The following is a 15,267-nucleotide window of genomic DNA, read 5'->3' on the forward strand; positions in this document are numbered from 1 at the left end:
ATGTCTGATTTGAAGCGAATTTCTTCATTACCATTGGTCAAAATACACACGTGATGAAAATTATGCCTATTCGTCTCGTAGTCCAGCGTGGTGCGTGCTGCGCACTGCTGCTAGCCGTCATGCTGTTGTTTTTGAGCAGCGTATCGTTAGCTCTCTAGCTCTTCTCACCAACTAGTGAGACAATGAGTGTGGAATGCCAAAATTATAACCGAGTAAATTTAAGTTTCTTAGCCAGAACTTATTCATGGTGAATGCAAGGGTGTGTGATATGTATACGACTTAAAGTCATTTGACCAGGATGAAGTTTCATGAAACATAATGTACCTGTAACTACAAGCCACCGAAAATGGCTTATCCCTAAGATATGAGTATACGCATACCGATGGCATTACATTGATATTTATGATTATAAAGCCAAACGCCAAAGGGTTATAACGTTCTGTTTCGTCTATACTCATTTTAGCCTTCATTTCAAGATATGCCTTGTTAAGTGTCATTCAAAGGGGCATAATTATTTCCTCAATAGTCGTCCTCTCTCCGTTTAAATGCCAATAAGTTGTTATTTCTAGTCCCAAGGGGGGGGGGGGGGGCCTGTGGAGGTAGTTTCTCGTCAAGCATAATATTATGGCATAGGCATTCTATCAATCGATCTTGCTGGTAGCAGCTTTAATGGGTCAGTTATCTAATCTCATCTTCATCGAGGTCATGAAAGTGCAATCCCATTATCAATTCCAATGTTTAGAAAAACAACAACAACAGGGGTCATTGCAGCTAGAGATTGGCTGTTGATTATATCTGGCAAAGATGTGCATAACTTTGAGTACCCCAAAGTATGCACTTTATTGCACACTTCATTGATGAAAACTGACGATAAACATGATTTTAAAAAGGTTGAGTAAAAGGAAATTTAATTAACAAGTAGCTATGCTTGTCGTCAATATTCCTTTCATATCGAAGCTTGAGTTGCCGAAATGTAAAAGTATAGTCTTCAAATGTTACAGTGTGAATCACGAAAGAACTTGTTTACTGGGTATCTTGAGCAGGATTATGCAGTTGTGGTTATCATACTTTCATCCTTTTTACATCTTCCGTTGCCATGGCAATTATCTATTCATTCTATCTATTCTTATTGTCACTACTGTCACTCTCACTTTCGTTCAATGTTGGCATCCCTTGGACATTAAACTCGACATGCTCGATATGCGTCAGCAATACTGCCATATCATTTACACACTACCAGCACAATTTCCAGAAAATTAGTGCAGTCAACATGAAGCGCAGAGCATAATTATCATATTGATGGATATCATGTAAAGCGCTTATTTAGATTTCAGGTTCAGCTAACACACATATACGCACACGCACCCACACACCACACACAAAACGTCAAACTTGGCTTTCCTTTGTTTGCATGAAAATGCAGTTGTTGCTTGTTTGCGAGTAACCATTTAGGCTACGAAATATGACTCTTTATAACTACCTGGTACATTTCTGTCTGAACCGCCTATATCATACCTGTGCCATATTCTCATATTCATGTAATAGGACGCTGACGAGGCCAAAATTACTGTCTCCCGTTTATCACTTGGATATAGGGAAAATTGAGTTTATTCAAATCAATTCCATTTAACTCTGTGAGGATATGAATGATCGTTTCAGTGAGTGTTTACTCTCATACCTTCGTTTGTCCACAATTCAATTTATTTCAATTCAATAGTTTATTTATTTCCATCATCAAAAAGAAAAGAAAAAGTTGACATGATCCAAAGTGATACAATTTTTTCATTTTTTTTTACACTCGTCTGATAAAGGATTTTTTTTTCCAAATACAATATTAAGTATATGCACGAATGATGTCATAAGAAAGAAACAATGCACTTTGCCATGGCAACATAAATAGTAAATAATCACAATGATGCAAAACAGTGTTCCACTAAAAAAGCCAAGCTTGTAAGACGTGGAACACTGGAACAAAACAACAAGAGCACCAGTTTGTTATATCAATAAAACATATTCATCTTAATTCTTCTATATACTATTGTACATTTACTCATTGAATTGATATATGATGCTGATATTATGAACAATACTATGAACTATGAACAATACTATGAACAATGTCAATGTCACCGGTAACATGTACGACCTTACTGCTGAGAATTAAGAGTAAGAAACATTGTCAGAAAGTGCCTTTCTGGTAGCTACATCAAGCTTACATTGCATCTTATCCGGCTAACATAAATATTCCCAAGTGTCCTGCAATTCTTGGACTTTATTGAACTATGTGACTCTTTGAGATGTTAAAGGGATGGTAATAGTTCTGGTTGAGATAGGGGTTCAGGGTTTTTTTTTACTATTTGCAAGATAGTAAGAAACAAGCTATAGATTTAATATTAAAGATCATTCAATTCTGAGAGGAATTATAAGTTTATTTGACGAAAATTGGTTTTGAAATAGATCTCCTACTAAAAGGTGGGGCAAACTTTTTCCACTTTATATATATAATACATACAGCCGTTTCAAAATCGATTTCCCTCAAATAAACTTTTAATTCCTTTTAGAATTGTATGTTCTTTAATATCTTATGTAAGTAGTTTCTGATCATTTCGCAAAAAGTTAAAACCAGTGCTCCCACCTCAACCAAAACTGTACCATCCCTTTAATTCAGTTAAAAATCATTTTCAACATTATTGACTAAGCATCATGTATTTTTGCTTTACAAGCTATTATCATTGTAATTTGTTATATTTCGACATATTTAGAACATTTATGTGCATTGTTTTTCTCAATCAGCTTTATATGGCTTCTATATTTGTAGTTTTTGTTTAAAATGAAACGAAATGTATCTTGAGATTGAAATATTGAAATCTAGAATTTGCAAATACTGTAGACAAGAAGGAAAATTAAATTAAAAGACGTCACATACTTATTAAACATAACACTCATCAGTTTTAAGCAATAAAGAAGAAAAAACATGAGTTACAAGAACAGAGTTTGTTTTTCTACGTCGCCATTTTATAATACTACTTTTCATTATTTCTATACTTTGTTTTTTTTTGCGTCTGCTTTCGTCGTCAGTCATTTTCTCTTTAGTTCAATTCGCCCTAGCGTGCCTAGTGAAAAACGGTGAGTTAAACTACTAGTGCCTACTGTCGGACCTCAAAATTGACAAGATATTTGGAAAACAATTAACAGCAGTACACTCTCCCGCGAATCAAATGATAGTTTGTAGCAATAAAAATTTATAGCTTTTAATGTGCGTGTAGGTATTTGTTTACATTTAGAGAAGATACGTACCATGGATAGGACGTCTACATATCAACTGAACCCTATGCAGCCATTACTTCTGCTTGACGGCAGGAACGAAGAACGTCCTTTGAAAGTGCTCAGCAAGACATCTCCAGGCTACATTACACTTCTGTTTGCTTTACTTCGAAACAGGCGCCAATATAGTGTTTCCTCACTTCATAAATGGATCTTTATTGGTCGGAATAAAAACATACGGATAAACTATTATACAAACCCATAACAAGCAAAAGAGCAAATTTAGACAGTATGTCTTCCGATCCGACGTCTTCCACGAAGTCTAATTCTGCGCCACCAACATCGTCTCAGGCGAAGGAAGCAACCAACACAACGGATAATGGTGTTTCAGCTACAGCCGAGGATGCGGTCTCTGAAGTCGTTAGTATTGTGGATGAAAATGAACCACCAGAGGTACAGGGATTCTTCTCCGACATGGCGTCGCAAATTGGGGACCTAGTAGATGGTACAGACGGCAATGCACCGGTTCCGAAGGAGGTTGTATACAACACCTTCTTCATCGTCTTGGGGGCGTTTTCCGCCCAACTCATTTTCTTTTCCGTGGCCACCAACCTCACCTTATTCACCAAGGAATTCCTCGACTATGACTATTCCGAAGCCCAAACCACTGAGCTCATTGTCTTCGCCATCAACATTCTCCTCTTCCCCATCATTGGACTGATATCTGACTCGTGCACGGGGCCGTACTCAGTAATGCACGTTGGTGGTGTATCTTGCTTATTGGGTAAGTGGTGCCTTAGCTCTAGTGCAGTGTGTTCAAACCACAAACTGAAGAGGCAAAAACAGCAACTAACATAGAACGCACAAGGAATAAGAAGCAGAGAATTAAGCAGCAGAAGATGTAAGGGATAGGAGGAAGAACAGAAAGAAAAAAGAGTTGAGGTATTAGAAGAGAGACGCGGGAAGGACTTTGGTGGCCCCTAAAGTATGTATATATACGTAAACAGTTATTTTCATCAAAAAGTCGGGAAACAGTAGTTGTCAATAGTAGCTGACTGAGTGTCATTAGAGTGAAATTTTTCTCGTGACGGCAATTAGACCATGCACTTTTCTCTCGTCCTTCTTCTTTTGCACTTTTGTGTACATATTTGTTACTGACCGTCTCTTCATATAAACAAGGCAAGTGCCAAATTGTGTCTCGCCCATTCGCGTACAAGGAATTAATATCTTTTATAACTCCCAGAAGTTAATTGACTTGCTTATGACCTTTGACCTTGTGGTGACCTTCAACACCCCAAGGGACATTTACCATGCAAGTTTGGTCACAAACGGACAAAGGGATCAAAAGTAATGAGCCATAATCGAAACGCGCCATAAAAACTTAACATTGGGCCCCTAAAATTTGACCCCTTTCTGTGACCTTTGACCTTGTGATGACCTTTGACTCCCCAAGGGACAGCTACCGTCCAAGTTTGGTCACAAACGGACACAGGGATCAAAAGTTATGAGCCACAATCAAAATGCAGCCTAAAAACATAACATTGGGCCCTAAAAGTTTGTTGACCCCTGTCTGTGACCTTTGACCTTGTGAAGACCTTCACCTCTCCAAGGGACATCTTCCATCCAAGTTTGGTCACAAACGGACAAAGGGATCAAAAGTTGTGAGCCAATAAACGAAATGCGCCCTAAAAACTTAACATTGGGCCCTTAAAGTTCGTTGACCTATCTGTGACCTTTGACCTTGTGGTAACCTTCAACTTCCCAGGAGACATCTACCATCACCCAAGTTTGATTGCCTTTGTAGCAACATGTGCTGAGTTACGTGTGATAAGAGTCTTGCAAGTAAACTTTAACGTATGACCTCAAATGACCTTTGATCTTATCATGTGACCTCTTACGGCACCATAACATGAAGGTACCCCAAGTGCATCCATCACCCACGTTTGATTGCCATTGTAGCAACATGTGTCGAGTTACGTGTGATAAGAGAGTCTTGCAAGTAAACTTTAACGTATGACCTCAAATGACCTTTGACCTTATCCTGTGACCTCCAACGGCACCATGACATGAAGGTACCCCCAGTGCATCTATGACCAAAGTTAGGTTGTAATCCAAGCAACTTATGTGAAGTTATTTGTCAAAAGAGAGTCTCGCAGGTAAACTTTAACATAGAAAAGAGTCTTGCACATGACCTCCGACAACACCATAACATGAAGATACCCCTAGTGCATCTATCACCCAAGTGTGGCTGCCATTGCTGTAACTGTTGCCAAGTTATGCATCATAAGAGAGTCTTGCAGGTAAACTTTAACATTTGTGACGACGGACGGACGACAGACGCCATTTGGATCCCTTAGTCTCGCCTTCACCTCCGGTGGGCGAGACAAAAAGGGACAAATCTTAACCGAGTGACACCCTCTGATGGACAAAGACAGAAACAAAATGGATGAAAACAAAGGAGCCACTTTTTTGTACTTTACGCAAGATGAAGTTTTAAAGACAAGATGACATTCCTCACTATGTCTGCTCTATCTACGCTACACATTGACCGATCAAGTTGGTTGATAACAAGTCGACCACCCTGACCCATCTCCTGCTTCTACATTTCTCTGCGTCCACAGGTACCTGCATTTTTCCGCTGATTACCTTCGACTGGTCTCAATATGGTCCGCAGTACGGTCTACCTATATATCAGAGGCAAATATATTACTTCATTGGTCGGCTCCTGATCGGCCTGGGAGTCGTGGCCATCAACACGACGGCACCTCCGTTTGCTGCCTCACAGGTTGAGCAGTACGGTGATGCCGTCTTGCAAACATTTTTCCACATGTAAGAGTTTTTTTTTTTTTTTTGGTCGTACGCTGTATTTTTAAAACTGAACTAAGGTTCATTGTTCCGACTGTTCTTTATTTTGAAACAAACAAATTCCTCATACCAAGATGTCCTGTTGACCGAATATGAAAGACGTTCTCTAAAATCGTTGCTAATCGGAACATCTGCGGCGTTAATTCAAAAGTTCTTTATTCCTAAGGTTTTTTGTCTAAAAGTAAAAGTAAAAAAAGAATCTTTAGAAAGTAAAAAAAGGGTGCGTACTAAGGATCCTTCGGAATTACACACATTATTTCGTTTACGAAATCGTTTTCTAGCTGAATATTTCGAAATAATGACTAAATTAAATAAATAAATTAGCACGAATTGACGGTATGGAACTTAGACTAATCTTGCTCCTTCTCTTCTGTAGTCTCTACAGCGCGCTACAGCTTGCTCCTCTGATTGCCTACACCAGCCTGACGTTCGTTCAAACCAAAGTCTCTTTCTTCGTCGGCTTCGTCATCGTCGTCATCGTCAACCTCGCAATCATGGTATTCTTCGTTTACGCCAAGGATTATTACAAGACGACCCATCAAGCGGTCTGCAGTGAGTGTGTAGCCGTGATAACCTGCCACATTGAGAGGCTTTAACCAGTTTTAATATGGAAGCAAAACTTTTGATATTAAAATAACACGAAAGTTGTATGTTTCTCTACCCCCATGAAAATAAGACGACGTTATGAATAGATTCTTAAATCACAAATCACTGTGTCCGGCCCACCAACAAGATGTAAAGTTAACGTTGATATTCATATTTCTGTTTTTTTCTCCGATTGTGAAAAGCTATGACATGTTTCGTCAATCCACTCCTTTGGTATTTCAAAGCAGCTTAGCCTTTCGAAGTTATTGTCTGAACAACAACAACAAGATAAACCATAGGGTAACAAAACACGTACCAGACTGGTTCCATTTATCGTTGTTTCAATTGCATGATGTAACTCAAACCACACGTTATTTTTATCTGTGTTTAATCTGTATGTTATTATTGCGTAAGAGACAACGTGACAGAGTGTGGAAACTCACAGCATCACGTACACATTTTTTTTTTCAGTTCCTCCAAAATTAATGGACCAGTAGCATTCTGTTAACTAGTATACCCGTCAGCAAATTTGTATGACGTTACTAACCTGTGAAGGAAAGTGGTAGATATAGCAGTTATCGAAATTTGTTATACGTTTTTGCATAATCAAGCATTGCAGTACAATTGCATCGCAGTAACTAAGTGGATTTGTTTCTCGCTGAGGACAGGTACCACACCAGCTGTAACGGTCGCTAAAGTGGCACAGAAAACAGTTACCGGCTCACTCACGTCTACGTGTGGCAATCTTTGTTCCTGGATCCGAGACAAGATCTCATGTACTTCATGCCCGAGCTGTTTGTCATCCACCGTTGTCGATGATATGGAAGTCGTCGTCGACGAGACCATCCCTCTGATCGGCGTCCTCGATCCTGGCCCAACAACCGCTTCGAACGACGGCGGTATCACCGCAGACACATCACAACCGGGACCAGCACTACTGGCCGCATCCCCACCAACTCCACCCAAGTACTATGGCAGGATCAATGTGCAAGATTTGGCTAGTGTCAGCGGCATTTCAGAAGACATGGTGATATCCAGTCTGAAAATATTATACGCCTCTCTCCTGCTCTCGGCCCTTCTACCTTACGGTATCCTACGTTACCAGGTAATCCGATGGACACTTAGTTCTTGGCTGTAGTACATCATTCCGATTTCAAACTTTTTTTTAAAGGAAATGTCGTATTACTGAAGTCTGTAACCCAACCAACTACCGCATGTAATCCATTTTATGCTCCATTTGAAGACTTCAGTTTAGATTCAGCATTGCAAATTTATAGTCTTTCAATGAATGACTTTGAAAGTTTCTAAATCCTTAAAAGAAAACAAAGTCCAAATGTATACATGAATAGCGTGAAAGCTGCAATATTAGTAGAAAAATCTGTGAATATTTAAGGTAGAATGGATAATCGAGACAAAAGTTATAAACTTTAAAAGTTTCGGTTGAGTCATCCTTGGATAAGGAACCTATACAACATTATTCTCATTGTGGAAAATATGAAACGAAAAAAACAATCATGAAAATACACGTTTCATCGACTTGTTACTGAGATATGTTAGCACCTGGTTAGGGCATTATAATTTTTCATGCTTTTGGAAAGCGGTTGGTCGTATTATATACTCTTTAATTTTCAATTCAATTTAATTCAATTTATGTTAATATTTTTCAATGAAGGAATGTACATCAAATACGAGAAAATAAAATGAATCACAATATCCGGCTAGGATGCATAGTAAAATTTTTGTAAACATATAAAACATGGCGGTCAATCTTCCTAAGTTTGGCTCTATTCCTATAAATGCTAAAGAAATATAATGGAACCTATTTAAAAGCTAGCTTGTTAAGCGTAGGTCCTGTACAGAGTATTAAAAAACAGACGAAGAGCACGGATGCAACATCTAGGACCAAAATGTTGAAAGCAAAAATGAAAGGCAAGGATACCCGAGGAAATAACACATTATTCTCAAAATACAGACAGTGAAAACAAAAAACTAAATTCTGCATACGTATGAACAGTTGTTTCAGCGATGTTAACAATACAATGTATGATGTAATGATACGATTTGAACAATACTGGAAAAAAAAAACAACTCGACATGTGGGTCCTCAAAAGAAACATGAGAAGCCTTAATAAGGGAGAACATACATGTACTAACGATTCACGAAAGATTTACCAGCCAGTAGCAATGAAGTGAGTTCAACAAAGCAAGCTGTTCACGCGTTCAGAAGTCTTTACAGGAGGAAGAAGAATACTGATGTGGAAAAATTTAAGAGCGCAAGCAGTGAGGTTCAACTGATTTTGCCAGGAAAGTGAAAATATGTTACATTTTCTTTACATTTTCTTCATTAATTGTTGTCCATTGTGATGTCATAAAATGTAGTAGACTCCTTATCCAGCGATGACGACACCAAAACTTTAGAAAAACCGACTGTCAAATTTACTTCAAAGTTAACTGATGCGTTCTACCGATATTACTGCTTTTTCACTCAACAAATATTCATGTTTTGCATTTTGTCGCTTTGGTTTCCTTCAAGATGCCTTCTAATCGATGTAAACATTTCAAACTTTACACAGATGGTTTTAGCAGTTGAGGACGTGCTATAAAACAATTGTTTCTAAGCTAAGACCAATTATCTAGTTGTGCCGTGAACACAAGCATTCTCTCCGGTTCTTTCCCTTCTCTCTCCTCATCTTTATTTCCTTTTCTTTGTTTCATGAAAACTTGTTTATAGTGCCACGTTTTTACCGTTCTTTTACATTTTGAGTACAAATTTGCAGCCACGTTGTATTTCATTCCGTCTGTTGGAGTCGACTGAAACATGAACTGGGGTTACAGTTTAGATTTGCATATCATAATTATTATCTTCTTTATGTTTTAGACATCGTCCTCATTCTTGGAGCAAGCCCAACTTCTCAGACCTCAGATTTTTGGCAACGCCATTTCTCCCGACATCGTGAGCTCCATCCTGCCGGCAGTCGGGGTGGCTCTGGCACCCATCGTCAATGTCTACGTCTACCCATACCTCAGCGAGCGCCTCGTTTCCACCACGCTGTCCTTCCGAACATGTGAGTGCACAGACTGAAGCATGCAGTCCATATTTTCTTCGGAGGCCTTGTACGATGTTGGCTGAAAATAACCGCCGAATTCTGTAACAGGCATGCTACTACATAATAATGATGAATGTAATGATGACGAGGATTATGACAACAACGACGACGATGTGACGATGATGAGGATGATGATGGTCATGGTCATGATGACGATAAGGATGGTGATGATAATAGTGATGATTGTAATGAAGATGATAATGATGATAATGATGATGATGATAATGATGATGAAGAAAACAATATTTAGACTACTTTTAGCAGCCCCTCAATTTTCATTTCCATCAAGTCCTTAATGAAACGATGTATTTCAACTGATCGTGTGACATTGTATGTTACAAGGGATATACCATCATTTGACGTTTGTATTACCCATGCATTTTGTTTGCAAATGAAAATAAAACATCAATGAATGAATGAATTTAGGAATTCGTCTTTAGAACGTCGGCGATTTGATTTGGTCAAATGGATTATTTCCAACTAGAGATCGTGTTTCTGAAGGGAGGCCAGAAATCATCCAACAATTACACCAGAGCTACGTTGGTTAATGGACGAGAAAGCTTGAGTCGTAAGTTATTTTTGTTTGTCCCCTTATAGCATTCATTGAATTGCATGTGCCTTTTAGCTTGGAGTAACTTGCCTCCTGTTCGTTTGCTTTGGACCAGTCTGGGGCCTCGTGTGCGCCACGCTGTCGGTTTTATTTGCCGCTGCCGTAGAGAGCGCTCGGCTGAACATCATTGCCGATGGAGGGAGCTCGGTAATCACAAGCGCAGATGGCATCGAGTATGTCGAGTCCGATCTGTCCCTGGTCTATATCATTCCACAGTACCTACTCATGGCCTTAGCCGACGTTCTCGTATACATTTCAGGTTGGTGTGCTTGTTCCCTTTGATAAATAAAGCTAGAGGCAGACAATTATTCGGAAACGTCATTTAGAGAAGAAAAAGAGAGGGAAATAACAGGAAATAAAGAAATGGGTGATGTTAGCCAAATCAGGACACTGACATGGTGCCCACTAGGAAAAATCGTTCAACTTTGCACTTTTAAAGGTGCAGACCAAAGACACAGCAGGAACACCTGTACTGGTGCAACTTTGCACGTTTCAGACGAGAAAAGGTGCAAAGTTGTACATTTCATTGGTAAAGGTGCAAAGTTTAATATGTTTATAAAGTTAGAGTGTGGCTATTAAAGAATACGAAGAGCTTTTTTTTGGGGGGGGGGGGGGAAGTGGCTTTCATTGGTTTCTTGACGTTGACTTGTGTGATTAATCGAAATGAATTACGACGAAGGCTCTTGAAATGACGTCACAATATGTCTAATACAGGCGACCTCTTCGGAGGCGGCCACAAAATATATATTTCTCATCAACGACAATATAGGAAAGGAAAGTTTGAAAAATGTTCGAAAAAAAAGAACGTAACATATCCGCACCACAGATGGAGGCAATATTGCTTGAGAAGAACAGCTATAGGTCATCTATTGAGCAATCAGTGTAGACGTAGCATTTATCCTTTTCTTCCTCTTTGCGAGTTCGGAATCTAAGCTATATGCTTGCGAATCTACGCTGTCAAGGCCGACTTTATTATAGTATGTCAGAGTTTACAAAGTAAAGCCCCAGTCACATAAACATGCCGGATCACCCCGGATCTGATCAGGGGTGATCCGGGGAGAGATCCGCGTTGACGTCTTGGGCGTCCTTGGAGGACCATTTAGGTCCGTGTAGATCTGGGGACATCCGGGGACTGCCGCGTTGGCCGAGCAATCCGGGGTGACCCGTGTGGCTGCGGTGTAGTTGCCGTAAAGGTCCGTGTGGCTGCCTAGAACGATCGCCAAGGCGCCGTGAGTATCCTTGGCAGTCCAAAGACAGTCACGGATCATCAAGGCAGCTACATGGACCTACACGGCAGCCACACGGCATTTACACGGACCATCACATTCAAACACGGTATTACAAGGATGGACACGGATCTACACGGTCCCTACGTGACGAGAACGAGAAGATTGATGAAAATCTAACATCAGCTCGCTTTTTATGGCAGATTTTCGTCTACCGGCGTACGTGGTCCGTGTAGCTGCCGTTGCTCCATGTAGCTGCCATGTTGGTCCATGTACACGCCCTGATGGTCCGTGTAGACGCTGGGTGGGTCCGGCATGGTCCGTGGAAGCGCCGTGTAGATGCCGTGCAGATGCCGTGCTGGGCCGGCCTCATGAGTTGTGCTGCCGTGTTGATACCGTGTGTACAGTCATCAACGCTCGTCGAGACTCCATCTAGGGCAAAACTATCCTAAAACTCCCCGGATCATTGCCGGTATGATCCGGGGATTGCCGTGTAGATCCATGAGGATCAGTATTGTATATGTGACTGGGGCTTACGAATAAGATAAATATAGACGATGTATAAGGCAACTCTATGATGTGTAATCTCTCAATTCCTCTCCCCGCCCCTCTCTCTGTGACTCTCAATCTCTTACCCCCTTCTCTCCCCTTCTCTCTCTCTCTCTCTCTCTCTCTCTCTCTCTATCCAGGACTCGAGTTCGCCTTCAAACAGTCGCTACAGCTCTCCCGGCTACCTTGACAGGTATCTTCTTCTTTTACTTCACTTTGGGTCACCTGGTAGGAATCCTTCTGGTTCCCGCCATAAACGCGGCTTACAGCAGGTATGTTCTATTTGTTTGGTCTTTCCGGTTTTTATTCAGGTGTAGATATAACTGAGTCATGCATTTCATTTGAGGTCATCGAATTGTCACAGCTGTCACCTATGCAGCACAACAAGCAACTGAACTAACGTAGTGAGCGAGAATAGATGTATATGGCTGTGACAAGAACAGAGATCCAGCGCAAAAAAAAAAGGCAAGTGTCATAATGTGTCTCGCCAATTCGCATACAAGAAATTGTACGCGAATGGGATATAACAGATAAAAAGAGATATAAAGGGTAAAAAATTTATGGAAAAAAAGAAACATGCCATGAAAACTTAACATTGGGCCCTAAAAGTTTGTTGACCCATGCTTTTGACCAATGACCTTGTGGTGACCATCCACTCCCAAGGGACATCTACCATCCAAGTTTAGTCACAAATGGAGTTATGGATCAAAAGTTATGACCCATAATAGAAACGAGCCATAAAAACTTAACATTGGGCTCTAAAAGTTCGTTGACCCCTGCCTGTGACCTTTGACCTTAGTTGTGGTGACCATCCACTCCCCAAGAGACATCTACCATCCAAGTTTGGTCTCAAATGGAGTTATGGATCGAAAGTTATGACCCATAATAGAAAAGCGCCATAAAAACTTAACATTGGGCCCTAAAGTTCATTGACCCCTGTCTGTGACCTTTGACCTTGAGGTGACCTCCATATATGGTAAAATGTGAAACTTTGCATGACCCCACTTCCCTCGAAGTTTGATTGCAATTGAAGCCCAGAGTAAAGAGTTATTGAAGTTTTTGTAGCGTTACGGACAGACGACGGACAGACGACGGACGGACGGACGGACGACGGACGGACTGACGGACGACGGACGGACTGACAGACGCGGCAGGCGATCCCTTAGTCTCCCTCACCTCCGGTGGGCTCGACAAAAACCAACCAAACAAACAAACAAACAAAAGCAAGTGGTTTTCACTGGCCAGTTGCTCTGGTTAAGCGGTCACAGAGAAATGTGGATTGTTGTAAAGCATGTCATGAATCGGATTCTTCCGAGTTTAGCATTTCGTTGATCTTGTGTGTGAGAATAATAGACAGAACTTGGACAGAAGAGATTACCGACATCCTCTACGAAATTCCGTATTTCTCTTTGACCACTGAAGCAAATCGAGTGGGGTTTTCTGTAAGATGTGGGCAATGAGTTATAGTTTCATACCCAGAATTTGTATTTAGATTGATTCACTATTTGTAAAGATATCATTGCGGAGGGGCCCGTTGTAATTTTTATTTTATTTTATTTTATTTATTTTTTTTTGGGGGGGGGGGGGGACATACTGTACTTTCCATCGGTATGTTATCAAGTGTTGAACGTACCAATGCGATCGAAGTATCGACTCTATGTGACAACTACCTGTAGCTTGAAACATAATCATTTTGGGACTTCTGACGATGTTGGAAAAGAGGACATCTTAACCTAAAACACAACAATTATTATGACGCAGTATGAGTGACTGCTTATTTCATTTCCAGTTCAATACCTACTACATGTATATAGACTCTCTTTGCATTATGCGAAAGGATGAGCACGTGTGAAAAGCTCTCTTTTTTTTTAGTACAATCGCACGAAGAAATATTTCGAGGTACACTTATATTATACAAAGACAACTATCGGCTAACTTAAGCTTTTTTTTCTTGCATGTGTTCTCACCGTTTTCATTTTTGTTGTCATCGTTTAATATTATCATTATCATTTTCCAATTTATATCATCATGAAGCTCATTTCTTCTCATTATCATCACCAATGCTTCCAGGGGATGAGTGGTATCCACCCGATATCAACAACGGCCATCTCGCCTACTACTTTCTTGTTCTGGCGGCCATCAACACCGTCAATACCGTTGTACTCTACGTGCTTTTTAAGGGATTTGACTACGTCAACGGTCAGGTGGACGAATCTGCCGACGATGGTGGCACCACCGCTAACAACAACACCGCAACGCAGCCGCTGCAACCGCAGACGACAGTGACGTCATAGTCAGATACGATACCATTCTCGACATTATGTATCGACAATAACTTCCATGATTTTGTCGCGACTGTACTTGGAAGAGGCTATAATAATGTGGTGTATTGAATAACTAAAAAAAGAGCTAGTGGCCTGTGGGACGTTGCCGTTTTGTTCACGTAGCCTTTTGGATGCCAACCTTTTGACCTTCTCATGGGTTGATCCTCTTCAAGACTTGAGTTGTGATATGGAAGTGGACTGAGTCAGGTTTGATGGTGCCAAACTGACCCAAGACGCTTCCAGCCAGACCCAACTCATTCCCACCTGCCCACCATGCCCACTGCCACAAATCCAGCCCTGAAGAAGACCAGTAAAAAAGGTCGAAAGGGAATAAGTAAGGATGGTAAATGATGTACAATATTGTAATATGTCATAGCCCAGCTCAAAACCCAGAAATATTCGCAGATTAAGACTTTCTGCAATGGACTAAGCTACAAAATGTTTGTCATTCGGGTTAACAGACTCACTTTTTTTTTTGGTCTCATCTGGGAGTGTAATGTTTTCTCTACCTACTGTCAATCTTTGGCAGATTACCGAAATCGAGATATTAGTAGACTTTCTTGACCATATTTTTTTTTTTTGACAGGCACTGCTTTCACTGTGAAATACAACATGTTTTCATTGACACTACTGCACGGGACGCCTGAGTGAACCTAATGTTTCATCCCTTCTCTCTTTTCTATGAAACTGCTCCTCCTAACTCTACCGTATTGAAATCACTATTTGAATGGGTTGGA

The 15,267-nt window shown here is 40.5% G+C and overlaps 1 protein-coding gene across 1 annotated transcript; it reads left to right on the top strand.

Annotated features, from left to right (window-relative positions):
* The first annotated feature begins 3,555 nt into the window (after window positions 1-3,555).
* Window positions 3,556-14,500, top strand: LOC139724899 (solute carrier family 15 member 4-like). The gene is made up of 7 exons (XM_071636023.1): window positions 3,556-4,048; window positions 5,886-6,093; window positions 6,506-6,681; window positions 7,383-7,819; window positions 9,593-9,779; window positions 10,487-10,690; window positions 14,277-14,500. The coding sequence occupies exons 1-7, from the start codon at window positions 3,556-3,558 to the stop codon at window positions 14,498-14,500; spliced, it is 1,929 nt and encodes a 642-aa protein (XP_071492124.1).
* The last annotated feature ends 767 nt before the right edge of the window (window positions 14,501-15,267 follow it).

This window comes from Diadema antillarum, unplaced genomic scaffold (genome assembly GCF_040938485.1).
Source record: "Diadema antillarum isolate AM-2024a unplaced genomic scaffold, OU_Dant_1.0 seq00000002_RagTag, whole genome shotgun sequence".
In the NCBI taxonomy this organism is placed as follows: domain Eukaryota; kingdom Metazoa; phylum Echinodermata; class Echinoidea; order Diadematoida; family Diadematidae; genus Diadema; species Diadema antillarum.